Source organism: Hibiscus syriacus, unplaced genomic scaffold, assembly GCF_006381635.1.
Source record: "Hibiscus syriacus cultivar Baekdansim isolate YM2019G1 unplaced genomic scaffold, ASM638163v2 tig00110705_pilon, whole genome shotgun sequence".
Classification (NCBI taxonomy): Eukaryota; Viridiplantae; Streptophyta; class Magnoliopsida; order Malvales; family Malvaceae; genus Hibiscus; species Hibiscus syriacus.
This window is the reverse complement of record NW_024062831.1, coordinates 182,099-203,909: the sequence shown is the minus strand read 5'-3', so window position 1 is coordinate 203,909 and position 21,811 is coordinate 182,099. Positions and strand designations below refer to the sequence as shown.

Sequence of the window (21,811 nt, the reverse complement as noted above, 5' to 3'; positions counted from 1 at the left end):
CAATATGCAGGTCCTTGTTGGTCATATGTATTGCAGTGGCTATGGTGTTCCTAAAGGTCACTTCTTTTTGTTTAGTTTTCCATATTAATTTTGGTATTATGGAATTGTTTTGCATGTTTGATGTGGCTAAACTCAACTTTGGAGGGTCAACACTCATTTCCTTGTAGTCTTCTAATGCCTTGAATTAAAGGGTGATGCAAACTAAGGTATGATGGGAACAATGAACACAATTGCAGACTCTGCTGCATTTGAAAATAAAAGTTACGAATACATAGTTGTTGTGGGTCAATGCCTCCTCACTTGCCAATAGAGAGATGGTCATTTCTTTAACATCTTTCTTTCAACTCTCTAATTTTATATTGAAGTTGTAGGTTGTTATGACGGACAGATTCGTATTTTACAGAATTTCATTCAAGGCCATACATTTTGGATGCTCTAAGTGTTTCAAAAGAAAGTAAACAAGCCCCTTTATAGTTAAACATGCATACATACAACAAAAATAGGAATGGATCAAACATGTTCTTATACGTAATACACATTCTTCTATGCATACCAATCACTTCTCGAGATGTTATCGTTCCTCAAGGACAATGTTATCTATCTACCTTCTCGTTTGTCTTTCCTCCATTCCCATGGCTTCTCAGGGTTTGCTTGTGCCCAAAGTCCCATTCGCTTTGCCCGAGCCTTCTTTTCCCACTAATATTACATACGTGCAAAGATCATAATTAAGAGTTTTAACTCGATGATGTACAAGATCGAACAAAATTGTCATTTACTTACAGCTGCAAGTTCAGCCCGTTGGTCGTAGGCCATATAATGCCATGCAAGTCCTTTCTTCAGCATTACTTTCTGTTTGAGAGTCGGATTAGCAGATTAATTTGCTCTTACCAGGTAAATCAAGTTCGAGCTTACAAAAAATAGTATCTACCTGTAGAAATATGCCATTGCAGTATACATCTGCAACGCAGCGACCGTAACGATCTTCCCCATAGACGAGCACTCTCAAACACTTCCCATGAACAAGCTTAACCAATTCATCTTTTGCTTCTTTCCCATACGGCATTGCATTCTCAGGTGCATCTATACCCCTGTTTATATCATCTCAACACGCGATTACATTTCAGTATACAAAATGGAACACCAAAGTCCTGAGGGCAGATTATTTTACCTTAGTCGAATCCGATACTTCCGAGCAAGAATCTCTTCGTTTTGAATATTTATGACCCTGGTGATAGACGGATGTTATTGATCTCGAACGAGAATAGTACTAAGCCAAAAAAATTAATGAAAAGATTCGACAAGAGCAAGTTGAATATAGCTATAACTGGTATCCCGATTCGATAATTTTCTGGCGGAGTTCATCAGCCCTGGCATAGTTCTTCTTAGAACGTGCTTTCGACCTTCGTTTTGCAGCCATAAGAACATCTCTAGGTACATTTGATGACTCCCTAGGATCAGCAGTATCCACATACACATTTAAACCATCACCATCCGGTACCGTTTTCCCATCTACCTGATTAAGTTAGATATGTTTTCAGTATCAATCATCCAATTCAATGTGAACCAAAATGATTTAATAGATCATATACTCACTGGTAGTGTATGCATTTCAAACTCCACTCCTTCAGGCAATCTCGCCGGGACTCCGGTAGAAATTTCCACGAGGATAGAAGGACGAGGAAGACCGTAGAATTCCAGCAAGCCCTAAGCACATATGGAACACAAAACATCACTGCAATGCATCAACTCGAAAATGGAACAAAGTGTTTGATTCTATTAGCCTTTAGTACCTCAACATCTGCCTTTTGATGTCTACTCAATGTGTCAACAATAAGCCTAGCAACCTCTTCAGGGGTTTTTGGTGGGGGTTTTGCATCTTTCCATGCCTGCAGTAGCTTTGCATACCTTAATGTTTTAACACATCAAACAAATCAGACAATTTCTTAAAGGAAAAAAAAAAGAAATCAGAGTTATTCAACAACAGAAGATTGTTGATGGTATGTGAGTTACCATTTGACCTGAGCCTTCCTTAATGATACAACATGTTGACTGAGATCTTCAGGAACCTGAAACCCAGTTTGCAGTTTGCAGCTCAAAAATTTGAACAAAGAAAATACAAAAAATATTTACAACGATTACTGGGATAATGATGAAACCTACCTGGGAAGTGATTTCAAAGTTGAGGAGATCATGAGCAAGAGCTGAAACCCCAGGAGCTGTGTTGGTGGTGTAAGGAGGTCCTACTGAATCAGAATCCCCACTGGTGGTGGGTTTGCAACATTTTCCATATAAGAATCTAAGAGCGTTTCCCATCTTGAAATCTTCCCTCTCAACCTAAAACTTTTGCTGTAGCAGAGATATTGAGGAGTAGATTAGATAAAGCTCCTGAGAAGACTTCTGGTGGACTTGTGCACCTTTTCTTAGTCAAAGAAAAGCAATCAATGAATTTTTATGTATATTCCTGTAGCTACTACTGATCTTTACTATCAATATTTATTAGTATCTTGTTACCTCAATGCTTTAATAACTCTTCATATTGTATTTTATATATTTATTAGTATCATTTTTAAGTGCTTTAAACTGATAAATTCTAACTCATGCTTCTTTTGAACAAGCTTAGCCAACTCTTCTTTTGCTTCTTTTCCCTAAGGAATTCAACTCTCCTGTTCGCATTCCATAATTTATTAATTACTAATTAGAAACGTGTAAATTCAAATTTTTTATATACTCAAGATAATTAAAAAGAAACTCACTTAAAATTAAAATAATTAGAAAATAGACTTAAAGTGTATCTTACTATCTTATTCAACACTTGTTAATATAATATAAATAATATAAATTATCCAAAAAAATATAAAATTATATAAGTGTCCCAATTTATTTCATATACATAGAAACTAGGGAAAATTGGACTTGAAATTTATTAAAGCATTTTTTTCTATTATCACAAGCTACCTACCTATAGTATTATTTTATATAGTATATGTCATGGCCCAAATAATAGAGAAAAAAGAAGAAGAAAGATTTTCATTTTATGGATAATTCCCCGTCTAGCTCGGTTGGTAGAGCGCAAGGCTCTTAATCTTGTGGTCGTAAGATCGGGTCTCACGGTGAGTAATTCATAATTGCCGGAGGTCTTTCATGAAAGTTGCTCTCAACCTAGCGTTGGGGACAATCTACTACCCTACCTCCCCTTACTCCATTATATATGAGAATAAGATCAACTAATTTTTTTTTATTGAGCATTTTATTCCTCCAAAAAATAACCCAGCAAATATTTGCTACATTTTATAATCAGCAAACAAATCAGAAATTAGCAACGACATTAGAAATTCCTACGTAAAATTAGAATCAACACCTTTTAAATGAGCATTATTGTTGTTGTTGTTGTTCAAATTTAGAATATTGGTATATTAATGAGTTAGTAAAACTTAATTTCTAAGCTTTGTGAAAACTATTAGGCATTGGAGTAATTAAGCAAACACACATAAAGGCAGTTTTGTTTTATCATAATATTATAAAAGAGAGCGCCATAATGGCGAAGGCATTGAAACACACACATGCATAGTAATTAAGGAAACAAACAATACGGTAATGAAGCTCCTCTTCCGATTTATTGTACAAGAAGTAGTGCATGGATAAGTATTAGTTTGAATAGGCGATGGAGGTTTCAGCACCTCTATGCCTTTTTATCGGGGAGTCTTGACGGTTCCTCCTTCCATTGATTTGAAGATGGGTGTCAATGGGTACATGATCATCATCGACGCCCCTCGCTATGGCTTTCTTCCGATCACGAGTGTTTTGGGTGTCCAAGAAATGTGTATTTGCATTCCCATCACTGCTATAAAGGCAAGGGTGCTGTTCAATCCCCTGCTCTTGTAAGAACTTCCTAACTTCCTTCACAAGCTGTTTGTTGGTTAACCCTTTGATCTGATTCAGTACCTTCACCACTGCATACGTAAACGCCCCATGAGCTTTTCCTTCGGTAAGCGGGCTCCCCTCCAAATCTGCTGATGTCTCATTAGCTTGGCATCCACTCAAAAGAAGACCTTCATCCTCCGTCAGTGACCTCGACTTCATCACCGCCCTTTGCTCATGCTCTGGTCGGAATGTGATGCTCACTTCTTTGTTAAAGATTGTTGACAAACCAGAGCCAATGTTTTCCACAATATTTGCCCCGATGCTTACGGCATTTGCAACACCTATCGCAATATTTGCTCCAGTTTGGATGGCACCCGTAACCGAATGCAGGCAATCCATTATGGATCCAATAGAAATTCCCCTAGACTTGTAGTAAACTGGAAGTGGTATACCCTTCATTCTAGTAGGTCCAATTTGTTCTTTATCTTTGTCAATTAGTCCGCCACTGTGGCATGAATCTGATAGGATTGTGAAGCTTGTTCCTGGTTGTAGCTTTTGAATCAAGCGCCTCAAGTCCATGTCTGCACAACCATGATTAGATACAGATATATAAAACAACAAAAGGAAACACGAAATACGAAAGAAACCTACTGGTGATGAGATTTAAATCACAAGGAACGATTGCTTCTTCTTCCTGGTAAGATTCTCCAGGTTTCAAGGATGAAAAGGTTGTTCCATGTCCACTGAAGTGAAAAAACAGTATATCACCTGATGCAGCAGCATCCACCATCTCCTCCAGTGCAGCCATAATGTTTGCACGAGTAGGCAAACCCTCAGGCGACGTGCCTGGTTCATCAACCAAGTACTTAACATTGTCTTGATTAAAGCCAAATTCGTTCACAATCAACTCTTCCATGCTTGACACATCATTGATGCATCCCTGCAACCTGAGCTTGGTGTTTGGGTAGTTGCATCCCACCAGAACAGCTCTCTTCCTAACCTTAGACATCTTTGTTTGTCTTCTCTTGTGTTGCTAATTGTCTTGTGCTTTGGATGTTGCACCTACACACCTATATTGCAATTATGAAATGAAGAGGGCAATTCAAGTTGCAAGAAACAACCATTTAAACATCCGTCAACTAACAATCGTATTCTACAAGAGAAATGAAACCCAAGTTGGATGAGAGTGTTACACAAAAGCCATTGTTGGCTTGCTGCTATAGATGTCTACATACATAAAATTACCAAAGACGTAGTTCTACGGCCACACAAGGTCGACAGAAACCCTAAGCTCTTGTGGATCTTCCACTACAATTTCCAATTCATACTTGGTGGCATCGTCAGCGGCAGTCAAAGACATCGGAGAGGAGGGAGCTGGTTGTGTTGCAAAACCAAAGCTTGGTTCATGACGGCGAACCAGTTCAGACAACAAAAGTTCAAGCGAAGCAATGAAAACCAAAACCAAATGATTATTTTCTCCGAAACAAACCCTACGTGTTACTTTAGAAACTCGATATGTTGAAGGCTGGAGGGTGAACCAGTATTTATTTATATCTGAAAACATGGAGACAGAACAGAACAGGTGAAGTTAATTAGTGGGGTATGGCTCATAGTTTATGTAGCTTACCTGTGGCTGTCTAAGTCGGCTGGCATTAATTGGACCATCAGGCCACTTGTTTTTCATTTTTCAGGGCGGTTTTTTAGTGTTGCTGTACTTGCCGCCGCTCTTTTTTTTTCCCCATGGCTTTTCCCTCCAAAACCATGAGTAACACCCACTTGCCAACTAGTTTGCCTGCCAATATTTATTTACGTAAACTAGATTAATGTCTCATCATTATAAGTTATAGTTTCGTTGAATCTATTAATTATTAAAAGTTATTGAATAATCTTTAATTATAGATGATTATTATATTGAGTCTCATGATTATTAAAAGTTATAAAATAATCATTTGACTATTCATATATTTTAAACTAGTCATTTTGTGTTAAAAAATTATCGGTCGTCTGAACTGAACGTTAACTTACTGACTAAGATATGATAAAATCATAATTTAATGATATCTACTGGCACCTTCATTGCTTTCAAGCACTAGCTCGACAATCTAATATTTTAAGCACCAGCTCGACAATCTAATATTTCAAGTACCAGCTCGACGACAATATAAACGAAGAGTCAATCTATAAAATATAACTTAAAAGGTTCAAATATCAGATTTTATCATATCCTAGTTAATATACTAACGTCCAACTTAAACGACCACTAATTTTTAATGAAAAATGACGAGTTTGGAACATATGAATAATCATGTAATCATTTTGTAACTTTTAATTGTCATGCCTCAACAAAACAAACTTCTATAGTCGATGGATTATTTTGTAACTATTAATAGTAATAGGACTTAAAAAGTAAAATTCTATAGCCAGAGAACCATTTGTACTTTACCCAATTTATTTTTTGTTAATATATTATTGGGTAAACTACACGTTTAGCAATTCAACTATAACTTTTCTTCTATTTTGTTCACCTAACTATTTATTTTTCAAAATCATATTTAACGTTACATTTTGGTTTCAATTTGACCACACACCGTTAAAAAAATAACATAAATGCTTATGTGACATTATCTTATGATGACACGTTAGAATCATCGCTAATTTTTTAATGGTGGGTGACTAAAATGAAACTAAAACTAAATGTTAGGCACGACTTTGAAAAAGTATTAGGAAGGTGTCCAAAACAAAATAAAAGTGATAATTAGGTACTAAATATGTAGTTTATCCTATATTATTTAGTGGGCTGACCACTCATGACATCTAAAATAAGGCCTACAGTACAAAATCAAGTAGCCCGACGTCGTCGTAAAAGAGAAACAAAAACATCTTTTACAAAACCCTTTGTTCATCCTTACAAAACCGAAACCTCGACAGCCACGAAGCAGCCTAACAGAAACGAAAAATGGGAAAGAAAGCAAAAACCTCAAGGAAAGGGAAGAAGGCATGGAGAGCTAACATAAGCACTGAAGAAATCCATGATTTCTTCGAGAAATCCACGAAAGATGCTCTCTCTGGGGGTTCTTCTTCGTCATCGACAAGTCTAAAGGTCTTGTTTTTTTACTCTCTACACCCATTTTTTCTTATAGAATTTCAGTTTCCTTAAATGGGTTTTCTTTGTTTTATCAGATCTTTCTGTTAAGAAGAAGATTGAGAAGAAAAGAGAAAAGGTATTGCTAGTGGGCAGTATATTGAAAAAGAACTCTTTTGTTGAAGTAGTACCCTCTTCGAAGCACAAGAGTTCTAAGAAGAAAAAGGAGGCTTTGAAAGCTGAAGATGTTGTAGTTCAAGATGCTCTCAAGGTGAGAACTTGTTGAAGATGTTGTAGTTCAAGATGCACCCGTAACCGAATGCAGGCATTCCATTATGGATCCAATAGAAATTCCCCTAGACTTGTAGTAAACTGGAAGTGGTATACCCTTCATTCTAGTAGGTCCAATTTGTTCTTTATCTTTCTCAATTAGTCCGCCACTGTGGCATGAATCTGATAGGATTGTGAAGCTTGTTCCTGGTTGTAGCTTTTGAATCAAGCGCCTCAAGTCCATGTCTGCACAACCATGATTAATTACAGATATATAAAACAACAAAAGGAAACACGAAATACGAAAGAAACCTACTGGTGATGAGATTTAAATCACAAGGAACGATTGCTTCTTCTTCCTGGTAAGATTCGCCAGGTTTCAAGGATGAAAAGGTTGTTCCATGTCCACTGAAGTGAAAAAACAGTATATCACCTGATGCAGCAGCATCCACCATCTCCTCCAGTTCAGCCATAATGTTTGCACGATTAGGCAAACCCTCAGGCGACGTGCCTGGTTCATCAACCAAGTACTTGACATTGTTTTGATTAAAGCCAAATTCGTTCACAATCAACTCTTCCATGCTTGACACATCATTGATGCATCCTTGCAACCTGAGCTTGGTGTTTGGGTAGTTGCATCCTACCAGAACAGCTCTCTTCCAAACCTTAGACATCTTTGTCTGTCTTCTCTTGTGTTGCTAATTGTCTTGTGCTTTGGACGCTGCACCTACACACCTATACACACACACTAATTAATCTCTACATGCTCCATCATGTGATAAAGATGATAACATATGCTGGTGGGGACAATGGTTCATTATAATACTGGTTTGAACCAGTACATGAGTTCCCGTTTAATATTTTATTGTATAAGTTTATGGTCAGTGATTATGATTCTTAATCATGGTTTTCAGAACCGGACCGGTTAGCGAACTGGTCATGTTACCGGTTTACTGGCTCAACCGATCGAATCGGTCTGACCGATTGGAAGAACCGGACGACATCATAATTATTTAAAAAATTAAATAAAAATATAAAAAATATTTAATAAAAAATAATTTTTTATATCACAATTCATATTCAAAATAAGTCATAACATATATAAGTTAAAAACCATAAAATCAAGTGAAACAAAATAATTTAAATTAACTACAACATAATATTTAAGGTAAAACATATTAAATAATAAATATAATTATATAACTATAATTAAAAGATAAATTTGGGGTTAAAAAAATCATAACAAAATTATATTGTTTGGTTTAATTTTTTTAAAAAAACAATTTCACATGGCTAAGAAATATAGAATATCATCCCAACTAACTTCTATAAATAATAGAGGTAATTTGGCATTCAAAATCATGGAGCCTTTTGGTGAGTATTGAGTGAACTATTCTTTTACTTCAATCAAGCTCGAATTTTAGGCTTCAATCGAGCTTCTAAATTTTTTTTGAGTTCAAGCCTTTTCGAGTTCAAGTTTCAATATTATATTTCGAGTTCGAGTTAAACTTCATAATTTTTAGCTCGTGAGTTTGAGTCGAGTTGAGTTTACTTTTAAATTTTTCAAGTTCGAGTCGAGCTCAGCAATACTCGAGTTCGACTTGGCTCGTTTAACAAACGACGTCGTTTGGTTTAATTTTTTTTAAAAAAAACAAAAAATTCTATTTTTTCCGGTTTTTAGCCGGTCCGATTTGAATGGTTCAACAGTTCTGGCCAGTTCACTAGTAGCGGTTCAACCGGTCTAAATTGAACCGGACTAGACAACAGTTTCTGGTTAAACCGGTTGAATCGATCAGTCCGGTCTGATTTTCAAAACAGAGTTCTTAATAGTATTATCATTAAAGTTTAAATATAAATTCTCTCTTTAAAAGTATATATAATATGTCTTACCATTATATCCTATCCGAACTGATATTATATAAATATTATAAGGTTATATAAATGTCTCAATCGATTTAACACATATTATTAATATACATAGCAATTTGGGCAATTGGACATAAAATTTATTGAAACATTGTTTCTAATATCACAAGCAACCTACCTATAGCATTATTTTATACACAATGGGTATGGATTTTTTTAATTAAACTTTTTGTTGCTGTATTTTTTAGTACAATGTGTATTAATATTTTTAAAATATCAACTAAATACTATTTTAATTCAACTTTCTTATGTTTTCTTTTTTTAATAACAATTAAGCTATAATTAATTGATGGTCAAAAGTTAAAAGCGCGTATATTATCTGACGAAACAATGCCAAACTTATAATTTTACGGTTATTTTAATTCAACTTTTAATTATTTTATTTTTTTAAGCATGAACCAAGCGATATCAACGGTTAAAGTGATAATTGTTATTCTTATAGGTCCGAGTTTGAGCACCAACGGTTGCAGGGCATTTAAGCGTTTATTGTCAAATGATTGAGAGTCTTTAAAACATATATTACCATTTGTAATCACCTTAGATTAATAAAAATAATAATTTTATTTGTTTATATTAATTAAACTATAATTAATCACTTGTCAAAAGTAAAACCACATATATGTGAACCGATATTATCAGATGGTAATTAAGTAATTGAATAATAGTAAGAATCCACAAGAACTGTAGAAATACGACTTGGAAGTTAAAATTTATGTTAGGGTGTGAACTTAAAAAATTATATTAAAAATCTATAAATTTAAAACTATAAATAAAATATACAAAATTAAATTATTAATATAAAATATAAAAAATATACTTAAACTATACAAAAATTTAAAACTTTCAGATATCCCTTGGTCGGCAGCTTTGGGGAACAAATAACCCTTGCATGTAATTACATGCACATGACGTGTGGAATGGAATACAGAGTACGGAAGAGAGCGATGAGGAATTGTTTAACAAATGATTTATGCTCCATCTTGCATTAATTATTATCCCGTTAATGGAAGATAAAATTGATTGACTCAATACAAAGTCTTTAACTAATAAACAAAACACAGGGGCAAGCAACAGATTTTACTCAAGCAAACATAAAACAATCTGCAGTGTACAAATCTGCAATTTGCTGAAATATAATCACCTGGCTGAGAGAGACGTGCAGAAACAACGAGAGCTTCTCCGGGATCTTTCAAAGGGACCATTGCGGATTTAATTAACTGTTTACACTTTTGTCACTAATTGAACTTGATTTGTTAAGGCAGTTTTTGACAATTACAATTTACAAGGATCATCTTTGTGTTCTTAGTTCTTACCCTCAGCAACACCTTCCACTCGGCCATGCTCGAAGTATCTGAGCAGCAGTTGCCGGAAATTTCTACCTCTGAAGATGACCCTCCTGCAACTGTAACGCCCTAACAAAATTTGTCTGTCTGTCTGCGACGGCGATAGCAGCCGCAATATAGCGGTAGCGGTGCTTTCCGTGACGGTTATTATATGACCGCGACACCCACAATCACCGCAATAACGCATGTTATGCTCGCAATTACAATAAACTCGACGTGACTGAAAACGCGACCGTAACTACAATTTCAATCCCTCATCAATTAATTGTATTATTCGTGTGTCAACCCGAGTAGTGTTAGACTGAGATTGTAGCTTGATTTAGGTTGGTGGGTTAAGATTTGCCTCGCTAGGTTAGGATTTGAGCTCAAAGTTAAAAAAAATGTGATTTTTATTAAGATCTTGAAAGTCGAGGAACTTGAAAGGTGTTTTACTCATTTGTGCAATTACATGCCTTTGAGAGACAAGAGCAGAGTGATTTCATATTTCTCCCCTTAAGCTTTTCGTTTTCCTCTTCATTTTCTTTCTTCTCCAAGCTGAGAGCTTTCCTATTTTTTAAAATCCACCTTTTTTCCACTTTAACTCATCATCCATCTCATTCCAAGGTAAACTTTTCCTTTTTTCAACCAACGTTAAGTTAAAAAAACATAAAAATTATTGTTCATAGAAAAAAAAAATGAGAATTTTTAGAGTTGAGGAAAGGAGGGGATTTTCCACTTTATTTCCATTAAATTCCATCTTTCAATATTCTTAAAGAGTAATGGTTAGAAATGTTTTTATTGGTATTTGGTTAGCAAGAGAAGTTAGTGAGTTTTCTTTAGCAAAAGGAAGAAGAAAGTGATTGTGAAAGCAAGAGTTGCACATTATCCTTTTCTTAAGGCATTCTTCCTCTGGAAACTTGGTTTAGAAAAGTTAGAAATGAGCTCTTGCATCGATTGCTTATACTGTTGAATTGTGAAGTTTAATGTTTAAGTTTATATTATATCTTTAGGCTTAAATATATAAAAGGTGTCTAATTTATGCTCGTTTTTCTAGTTTAGTATCTAACATTTATTTCATTCAAGTTTGGTGTCTAACATTTTATTCCGTTATTCAAAATGGGTCAAGCCGTGACGGACCGTTAGTTTTCTCCGTTAAGTAACATGTGTCACAATCTCGTAATTCTGATTTTTTTTGAAAAGATATTAAAAACATTATTATATTTATAAAAAAAACTCTTATTTCTTTTAAATTACAAAAAATCCAAAAATCCTAACATTAACCCGCCACTGCAGCCTTTTCTGGCCGCGATCACCACCACCAACGTAATCTTTGTCACCATCCTAGTTATAAGTTGTCGTCAATTGGCCGTCGAAATTTCTTGGGATTATGATTTTTATCCTAGGGTTCGAGGGGTATAAAATGTTGATTCGTAGTCGATCGACCATTGACCAGTCACGATTTCATAGGGATTTTGGTCGCCCGGGGGAGGTGCGGTCGGTTGGAGCTTTGTCGATAGTAAAGGGCGACGATTGGCATGGGTTTAGGGGTTGAAATGAAGGTTTTCAAAGTTTTGAGATTATTTCAAAATTTATGTATTTTCTTTTTTTTTAAAATACATATATTTTTTTTAAATTTTATATAAAAAATTTAAAATTATCAGATTGTGGCACGTGTTACTTAACGGGGAAAAAACTAACGGTTTGTCATGGCTTGACCCATTTTGAGCAACGGAATGAAACGTTAGGCACCAAATTAAAACGAAATAAACGTTAGGCACTAAACTAAAAAAACTGGCATAAGTTGTACACCTTTTATATATTTAAGCCGCATCTTTATAACTTCAATCACTTTACTGCAGGTTGGCACATTCCGGAGGGGTAGAGCGGTGAAAGGAAAGAAGCTGCCTCCAATCTGCAAGGAGGTTTCAGTTTGTGTCTGATTGTTAATTAGCCCATCTTTGTTGTAAATTTTCTTATTACCTAGCATGATATCTGTGAAATTAATATGGAAGTTGTGGAAGTTAGTGACCATTGTAGTTGTGATTAATTATGAAAAATGAGGATGTATTGAAAACAATTTCTTAACAACACTAGAGGAAACTACTGCCACCAAGTCCATGGTGTAACAGATTGTGAGCAATGTGATCCCTGGCATGCACAGCATTGGCGGGCCTCAAGTTATTCTCAAGTACAACCTCGTCGTCGAACAGATCAAACTGTAGCTGAGGGGCCATCTCCTCATTGTTCATCTCACAAATGTTATGCAATACACAGCAAGCTCCAAGCAGCATTGGCAACTCCTGGAGCTTCACCTCAATCCTCTTTTGCAAGCAAGACCACCTCCCTTTTAATCTCCCAAATGCCTCCTTTGCAACGTTTTGAATCTCACCCAGTTTTTCATTGAATCCATGTTGTGCCCAAGTCAAATTGTGGTGCGTATAAGGAACCAAAACACAATCCATCAAAGGGTACCCAGAATTTCCCACAATCCAAACATCCCTTAAATCCCCCTTGTTAACCCTTTGGAACAAAGCAGACTTCTCCAGCACCTTATCATCAGCCATCGAACCAGGCCATCCAATACAAACATCTGTAAAAACCCCTTTTTGGTCAACTACACCTTGGACTGTGATTGAATAACAAGTCTTCTGATTCCTCTCTGTATGCCTCCGGTTGAAATAAGCCCCCATGTTCTCCTTCGGTGCCATGATCGGCACATGAGTTGTGTATAAAGAACCACCTATGTTAGGAATCCCTGATATGGACTGGAATGCTTGTTTAGTGTCTTTCATTTTATTCTCATCAGGCCATTGAAGAAACTTGGGCATCAAAACAGTTCTTATGGCAGAACATACCTCCAACACCAGCTTATGACAAGTTGAAATCCCCAGTCCAAAGCGTTTGGAAACCAACCTAAGGGGCTCCCCTGTAGCCAATCTCCATATGCAAACAGCCACCCGTTGTCGAACCGGGATTGCATCCCTCAACAAAGTGTTCTTCTTCATCACCGCTGGCTCCAACTCCCGGCATACCATTCCAAACGTAGCTTTGCTCATCCGAAACTCCTTTCGGAACTCTTCCTCAGGAAAATCGGGGTGGTTGCAACAATCCCACCAGTCCTTGGATCGATCCTTCACCCACAACCTCCTCTGCTGACCCCCTTTGACATTCTCATTGCCATCCGCTGCAACAGTGGACGCCATAGCCATAGCCAAAGCAGAAGCTGATTTTCGGGATCGTTTTACAGTTGAACTATCCAACTGATCAACTTGAAGATAATGGTGTTGAAGCTGATTGTAGTATTCATTCATTGCTTCAAGTTTTCTTTTGTGATTGGATTCAAACAAGGCTTTGTGTTGTTGGGATTCAGCTATCCATTCATCTTCCTCTTGCTTTGCCTCTTCTTCTAGTAACAACAAGGAGGCAAGAATATCTCCGTATCCACTCTTCCTCAATGCTTCTTCATTTAACAACCCATTTCCATCACCTCCGCCCCTGGAATCCTCATCATCTCCACGCTTTCTGTTGAAACCATTGTCAAGTTCCTGGAACCAGGAGCTGCTGATACTATAAGAATAGTCTTCTGGACTGAGAAATGTGAAAGACATATTCTGTATGAAACTACCAAATGTGAGAAGTAGAGATGGAAACTAAGGATATTAGAGATTTAAATATAGAGAGAAGAAGAAAAAGAGAGTCAAGGCACTTAGGAAGCGTGTGGGCATCTTCAAGCTAATGTGAACGCGTTGGTCTTCTTTTTGACGTATGACGATGACTGACTGCACTTTTTCCTTTTCAAGTTTGATCAGAATTTTACGCGGTTGAAGGTGAAGCGACTGCCTTTGATGGCTAACTATGGCTTTTTCCTGTTCGTAGTCTCCATATTGAAATATAAACTCCAATAAGATTAGATGTTTAAATAAAATTAAATAATTATTTTTTGTATTTATAAGATTCAAAATCTAAACATTACTTGAGAGAGAACATATGTCAATGGTTTGAACAACCACAAAGCAACAGATGGAACGAGGCACTTACCCTTCCACTCTAGAATGATGGTTAAAGGCGATCTAATTTGACCCGTATTTTTTGATGACTAAATAAGATATATGATCAAAAGATTTAGTTGATTTTTTAATAAATTTTATTTTTGATCCTTTATCAATATATTAAGATCAAAAGACATTAAATGTATATTGATCTTTTATCCTTGTTAAAAATAAAGGAGAGAAACCCATTCTCTTCTTTTTTATTTTTTTCTTCTCGACTTTGATTATCTATTCCATGTATAGTTATTTGAAATTTTGATAATCATCTTAATTTATAATTCTTCATCAAAATTAAAAAAAATAGATTCACGTTGATAATGCCAATTATAACATTTCTAATGTTATGACCTCAAATATAAAAGATGGGAAAATGAATTAAAGGAAAATGGGAGGGGGAAATGGAAAGTTTGGCACAAGTTTCATAAATTGAAGGCTGCTATGGGAACTTGCTTAATAACATCATTCTTTTATATTCATCGCTCGGCATAAATCATGATGGTGTTTAGTTAATTAAGCATCATAAATCAACTAAACATGTATTATGGGGTTGCCCAATAAAGAAAATAAGCCTAATTCCATAACGTATCCCTCTATTATATATTCTTTGCAAACTAAGTCATTCTTATTATGATTTTATCATTTCTAATTTATTTGAACAGGTTGGGTCGGGTAAGGATCAGGCCCGGACATACAAGTTTTTGAACGAAACAGCTCTACTAGCAGCGCTCAAGTCAAAAACCCGTCGAGAAATTAACTAGAAATAATCCACTCCCTACTCTCCGCCCATGGCTTCCGCCGGGACCATTCCGATGACAAGCACTCAATCCACCGCCGGAAGTGGTGCCCAATCACATCCTCCGATGTCCACGCCCGCTTTCCGTACATTCCTCTCACGTCTCACGTCCTCTATCCGTCAGGGATTCTCTCAGCGCCGTCCATGGTACGAGCTCATCGATAGGACTGCCATGGCACGTCCCGATAATCTAACGGACGCCTATTCGCGGATCCGAAGAAACTTTTCTTACTTCAAAGTCAATTACATGACTCTACTCGCAGTTGTACTCGCTTTCTCTCTCCTATCTCATCCCCTATCCCTCCTCGTCCTCCTCGGCCTCCTCGCCGCTTGGCTCTTCTTGTACTTGTTCCGACCGTCAGATCAACCTCTCATAATATTCGGTCGTGCATTCTCAGATCGTGAGACGCTTGGGGCGCTGGTGGTTTTCACACTCTTCGTCGTGTTCTTGACCAGCATTGGGTCGCTCTTGATCTCCGCGATCTTGATTGGAGTTGCCATAGTTTGCTTACACGGTGCGTTTAGGATTCCGGAGGACTTGTTCTTAGACGATCAGGAGCCTGGCAACTCCGGATTCCTCTCCTTCCTCGGCAACGCCGCCACCTCTGCTGCTGTTGCGGCGGCCCCTGCAATTGCCTCGCGGGTGTGAACTACAGGTTTTGCAAGCGGCACATTCGTTTATGGTAAATCAAAAACTATTTACTGTTTTCATAATAGATTGGAGTACTCAATTGTAGCTTTGCTCTTATTTTCATTTCGACTTGGATATGAACTTGGATTAAGAGTTAGATTCCACTGTATTTTGATTTGGATGTATAATTTGCCTCTTGAATTTTTCGATTTTGGTTTCGATGAGATTAAATTTACCTTTAAACATGTATTCCTTTTCTATTTATCATGGAAGCTTTATGCTGTTGGTTTTCATGTTAGTGATGAGAACTTAGGAGGTTTTGGAGGGAATTGTTGGTCACATTATTAATGTTTTCTGTTGCATGTGGCTGATTCAAATTTTTTTTTTTTACTTACTCTTGGATGATGGGTTGCTTTTGAGTTTGTGTGATATAGCTTAGTAAAACAGTTTTCACATCTAATATGTTCATGGAGCTTCTTAGCTTCTCAAAGTGCTTGCAGTTCCTATTTGCTTTAGAATTATGAGTACGTGCAAAACGTAGCTTACCAAATATTTTGATTTGTTTATGTTTCAAGTCACATAATCTGAGACAGAGCATGCAGTAGTGATAGTTATTTGACAGTTAAACTGGAATTCTTGGGCTAGGTACAGTGAGTTGTTTCTTGATTTACCAGAAAATGGGTGTTTAGGGCATAAATTATGCAATTCTAAATATCATCTTTAGTATATTTCCCGCAGCCCTTCCAAGTGTTAACAAATATGTTGTTTACTGCCAATATAATATTTTAACCATCGACTGCAGAAAGCTTTTTTTCCCTTCCCCCTTATTATCCGTATGCATAGTGTTCCATTTATTGTGCAACACGCTTTATGTGCCATTTCTACTGATTTATGTAGCTTCCATTGTCTCCCATAAACCATTATTTACTGCTGGTTACAAAGTTCAAGCCAATTTCAGTTCCGGTAATATGTTCTGCATCAATTGCTGACTCTTGCCTTTTCTTTTGGATAGACTAAGATTGGGATGATGGTGTCTTCTAATTTCCCTTTTATAAATTTGAAGTATCCTGGAGAGGACGGTTGAATTCGTTTCCTTGGTTCATGGTTTGCATACTTGGATGATCCCTATAAACCTCGAGTGAGGTTACATGTTCTTTTATAGTCTTCAATTTAGGTGTCCTTTGGCCTTGGGATAGGGATTCATGTTCTGTTGTGTATTAATGAATTGTCTAGTACCTTGAACATCTAGAGATTTATGTTTGCTAGACTATAAAAATGGAAATCAGAACCCAGACTCCCCAAACGTCCTGAATGGTTCTTCTCAAGTCTAGCGCCCTGAAAATGGAAGAATGGAAACCAAAGATGATGCCATGATGGGCAATAATAACTCATCTGAGCTGCTTGATGTTCTTCAAGTGCTGCCAATACCCTAGATACATGATGGTAAATACATTTAGATGTAGTTCAAAGAGGGACGACGGAAAAGAAGAGTGTTGTCCGGTCAAACAAGAAGGGCATTGAATCGAATGTCCACAACACCACCTCAACCGTGAAATTTGCAAGGTTGTTTTTCATCTAATGTCGCGTACCATCAATGAACGTGGAGTAAACCCGTATTGGTCTATTGAATGAAGAGCCTGAGCTATTGACAAGGAAAGTATCTCCATGTGAAAACCATCTATAACTAGATATATATGATAACTTGATAAGGACAGTCCAAAGAGCTTGTGCATGATCAAACCTGGTTTTCATCATTAACTGCAGTAAAAAAATATCTAAAAGTAAAACAAAATAAAAAATTAGCCAATCCAAAACCGGTGTACAACATAAAAGAATAGAGAAAATGACATGTCCATCTCAACCTCGTATTAGTAAACAAACTCTAACATCATTGCTTTACCTTTTAGCACAAAACCAAAGAAGCCCTTGTCATGGGTACTACGGTCCATTTACAAAAAGTCTGACCAAGACTTTGTACTTGTGGGTTGTAGGATATGTTGTAATCAGCAGCAGGTATTTCATAATAATGGGTAGTCATTTCAAAAAAAAAAAAAGAGAACACACAGCCGTTAGAGGGAGCGGCAATAACAGATGAGAGCATATATTGGATCTATGAATGAGCATTATGAAAGTTAGTCAAAGTTTAGATAAAAAACATTGAGAAATGGGGAGAAATTTAGTGAAAATGTAGCCGTTAGGCATTGTGTGAGTAATAGTATGCCTCTACTCCCCTTACTCTCTGATCCACCTGACCTGACTGAATTGTCTGCTGTTCAGCTGTTGTATAGTTTTTATATTATTTAGCATCTTCATGTGCCCTTTCACTGTAAACAAAAACCCACCTCTTGGTCTCTCTTCCTCATCAATCTTTGCTACAAAACCCTCTTCAAGTGCCAGTCATTCCACCTTGTTTCATTCATACCTCCATGTCTACACAATCAAACTTGAGGGAAAACAAAAACCCATAAACAAATTTAGATATCACTTCCCTTCTTTCCTTCCTTCTTAATGGGTATAGTTAAACACAATTTTGGGTTTTTTGTTTGCAGAGATGTAGATTGGAGCTGCATTTCAAATGATAAAGAGGATAAATGGAAGAATACTTGTCTATTTTCCCACTTTTTCTTGCTGCTCCTCTGCTTCTTCTTGTTCGTTCCTACAGTTTCAAGTCAGGCATGGGATGGTGTCATTGTCACAGCAGCTGATTTCCAAGCACTTCAAGCGTTCAAGCAGGAGTTGACTGACCCAAAAAGGTTCTTGAAAAGCTGGAACGATAGCGGCTATGGTGCTTGTTCCGGTGGTTGGGTTGGGATCAAGTGTGCTGGAGGGCAAGTCATTGTTATCCAACTCCCGTGGAAAGGATTAGGTGGCAGAATCACTGACAAAATCGGCCAGCTTCAAGCTCTTCGTAAGCTTAGCCTCCATGATAATCTCATTGGCGGTTCCATTCCTCTAACTTTAGGCATTCTCCCTGATCTTAGAGGTGTTCAGCTATTCAATAATAGGCTTTCGGGTTCCATTGCTGCTACTTTATGTTCATGTCCTTTGCTACAAACCCTCGACCTTAGTAATAATTCGCTCACCGGAACAATCCCCGAGAGTCTTGCAAACTCCACTAAGTTTTATAGGCTCAACATCAGCTTCAATTCGCTTTCGGGATCCATCCCAGTTAGTCTCACTCGCTCTACTTCGCTTACATTTCTTGCACTCCAACACAATAATCTTTCTGGTTCCATCCCAGATTCTTGGGGTGCAACACAGAAGGATAGCTTCTATAAACTCCAGTACTTAACTCTTGATCATAATCTTCTCATTGGAACCATACCTGCTTCTTTAGGAAAGTTAAGTGAGCTTCAGGAGGTTTCTCTTAGTCACAATCGGATTACTGGATCCATACCAAATGATATAGGAAAGCTTTCTATGCTTAGGAATCTTGACCTTTCTTGTAATGCAATTAATGGAAGCTTGCCTTCTAGTCTCTCCAATCTGTCCTCTCTTGTTCTATTAAACCTGGAAAGCAATAGTCTTGAAAACCAAATCCCTGAATCAATTTACAGTTTACATAACCTTTCTGTTCTTGTTTTGAAGAAAAACAAATTTAGTGGTCCAATTCCAGCAGGTGTAGGGAACATTTCGAGTTTGACTCGACTCGATTTGTCGGAGAATAAGCTCAGTGGACAAATCCCATTATCTCTTGCAGATGTCAAAGGTCTTATTTGTTTAAATGTTTCATATAACAACCTATCTGGTCAAGTTCCAGCTTCACTTTCCCAAAAGTTCAATTCAAGCTCCTTTGTTGGAAACATTCAGCTATGTGGATATACCGAATCATCACCATGCCCTTCTTCAGCACCTTCTCAAAATTTCCCTTCTTCACCGTCTGAGGAATCGAGCCATAAACATAGGAAACTGAGCACCAAAGATATAATTCTAATTGCTGCTGGAACCCTTCTTATAGTTATGTTTGTTCTTTGTTGCATTTTGATATGTTGTTTGATCAGAAAAAGGGCAACATCAAAAGCAAAAGATGGTAAAACAACAACCAGAGCTGCTGCTGCTGCTGGTAGAAAGGGAACTCCACCTGCTGCTGGTGAAGTCGAAGCAGGAGAGGGTGGCGGGAAACTGGTCCATTTTGATGGGCCCATGGTTTTTAGTGCCGATGATCTTCTGAGTGCAACTGCGGAGATTATGGGGAAGAGCACCTATGGGACAGTGTATAAAACCACATTCGATGATGGGAACCAGGTAGCAGTGAAGAGACTCAGAGAAAAGATTGCCAAAGGTCAGAGGGAATTCGAAAATGAGGTCACCGTGCTTGGCAAAATCCGGCATCCAAACCTCCTGGCTTTGAGGGCTTATTACTTGGGGCCTAAAGGAGAGAAGCTTCTTGTTTTCGATTACATGCCTAAAGGGAGTCTTTCAACTTTCCTTCATGGTAAGTAAAATTCAAACTACAACTGTTTTGATTAATAAAAATATTGCAGTTTTTAAATGCATTCTTGCTGCAGCTCGAGGGCCCGAAACGCCTATTAATTGGCCAACAAGGATTAGAATAGTGAAAGGGGTCACTCGAGGTTTGCTGTACCTTCACACGGAAGAAAACATTATACACGGGAACCTTACATCAAGCAATGTCTTACTTGATGATGAAACAAGAGCTAAAATAGCAGATTATGGGATCTCTCGTCTAATGACAGCTGCTGCAATTGCAACAGCGGGGGCATTAGGCTACAGAGCACCGGAGCTTTCAAAGCTGAAGGAAGCCAACACAAAAACTGATGTGTACAGCCTGGGAGTCATCGTATTAGAACTCCTAACAGAGGCGATGAACGGCATGGATTTGACGCAATGGGTGGCGTCTGTAGTGAAAGAAGAGTGGACAAACGAAGTGTTTGATGAGGGATGCATCTTCCATCGGTGATGAGTTGCTAAACACTTTGAAACTGGCTTTACATTGTGTTGATCCGTCACCCTCAGCACGGCCAGAAGTTGAGCAGATTCTTCAGCAGCTACAAGTGATTAGACCAGAAGTTCGCGAGTGATGTTAGGCAATATAGTTTAATTCTTTCATTCTTACGAAAATCATAAGAATAATTTTGTATACTCAGTCTGAGTGTGTAAACATGAGTATGTTTTAATCGAATTGCCGTGAATTTTTTTAATCCTTCCATAATTGAACTGATGCATGAGTAATGCCATGGCTCTGGTACTATGAGTTTGGGGTTGCTCATTTGTTAGTGCTTTGGATAGTGGATTCACATCTACTTTGAACATTTTGTGGATTGTGCTTTTCATAATATTATGCTTAAGCCTACTGAATTATGCTCCTTTCAATCAAGGATTTCAATCTTAGTTTGGTAAAATTCGATTCAACTTCAAAATGATTATTTTTAATGTAATTTTTCAAGTCAATTCAATCATTTGGTTATGATTTTAAGTTCGAGCTAAATTTGAATAATCGGAAATTAAATGATGGTGTTTTAGTCTCTAGCCAAATAAATTGATTATTTTGTTATTTGGTTTATAATTTTTTTTTGTTTTTCTCAATTATTCGTTCATTTTAAGTTCACTTTGATCAAATATAAACTACAAGCTCCTCAACCACTATAGAAAATTTTTATAATTTCAATTTCTTCCTTTAACAATAAATACGCAATTTTTTTTCTTCCCATCGATTTTTTTGAATCTTTTAATACTCTCACCAATATTTTGTCCACAAAACCATTTCTTTAAAAAATAAAATTGTAAATATTATATAATTTTAAATGAGATTTGAATTATTAAATAACATTACAAATTTTACTCACTCATGTGGAAAAATTAATAAAAAAATATATTTATATTGTATATGACTAGAGAAGGTTATTTAAATTGAAA

The 21,811-nt window shown here is 36.9% G+C and overlaps 5 protein-coding genes and 1 pseudogene across 5 annotated transcripts; 2 read left to right on the top strand and 4 right to left on the bottom strand.

The window, feature by feature from the left end:
• Nucleotides 1-442: 442 nt before the first annotated feature.
• LOC120138726 (staphylococcal-like nuclease CAN2) lies at nucleotides 443-14,288 on the bottom strand. Its single transcript, XM_039154143.1, has 10 exons — nucleotides 14,279-14,288; nucleotides 2,161-2,394; nucleotides 2,011-2,066; nucleotides 1,791-1,905; nucleotides 1,594-1,704; nucleotides 1,326-1,513; nucleotides 1,169-1,225; nucleotides 929-1,088; nucleotides 781-849; nucleotides 443-696 (listed from the first exon to the last, which is right to left on the bottom strand). The coding sequence occupies exons 2-10, from the start codon at nucleotides 2,311-2,313 to the stop codon at nucleotides 598-600; spliced, it is 1,008 nt and encodes a 335-aa protein (XP_039010074.1). The 5' UTR covers nucleotides 2,314-2,394; nucleotides 14,279-14,288; the 3' UTR covers nucleotides 443-597.
• LOC120138799 (metacaspase-9-like) lies at nucleotides 3,646-4,913 on the bottom strand. Its single transcript, XM_039154206.1, has 2 exons — nucleotides 4,513-4,913; nucleotides 3,646-4,442 (listed from the first exon to the last, which is right to left on the bottom strand). The coding sequence occupies exons 1-2, from the start codon at nucleotides 4,868-4,870 to the stop codon at nucleotides 3,646-3,648; spliced, it is 1,155 nt and encodes a 384-aa protein (XP_039010137.1). The 5' UTR covers nucleotides 4,871-4,913.
• Nucleotides 7,242-7,887, bottom strand: LOC120138798 (metacaspase-9-like). Its single transcript, XM_039154205.1, has 2 exons — nucleotides 7,530-7,887; nucleotides 7,242-7,459 (listed from the first exon to the last, which is right to left on the bottom strand). The coding sequence occupies exons 1-2, from the start codon at nucleotides 7,885-7,887 to the stop codon at nucleotides 7,242-7,244; spliced, it is 576 nt and encodes a 191-aa protein (XP_039010136.1).
• Nucleotides 12,538-14,086, bottom strand: LOC120138724 (protein ALP1-like). Its single transcript, XM_039154140.1, has one exon. It carries the CDS (start codon nucleotides 14,067-14,069, stop codon nucleotides 12,552-12,554), a length of 1,518 nt encoding a protein of 505 aa, XP_039010071.1. The 5' UTR covers nucleotides 14,070-14,086; the 3' UTR covers nucleotides 12,538-12,551.
• A 992-nt stretch (nucleotides 14,289-15,280) lies between the features above and the next one.
• On the top strand, nucleotides 15,281-16,034 carry LOC120138680 (PRA1 family protein B1-like). Its single transcript, XM_039154096.1, has one exon. The coding sequence runs from the start codon at nucleotides 15,296-15,298 to the stop codon at nucleotides 15,950-15,952; it is 657 nt and encodes a 218-aa protein (XP_039010027.1). The 5' UTR covers nucleotides 15,281-15,295; the 3' UTR covers nucleotides 15,953-16,034.
• Nucleotides 16,035-17,768: 1,734 nt separating this feature from the next.
• On the top strand, nucleotides 17,769-21,058 carry LOC120138693 (annotated as a pseudogene).
• Nucleotides 21,059-21,811: the final 753 nt, after the last annotated feature.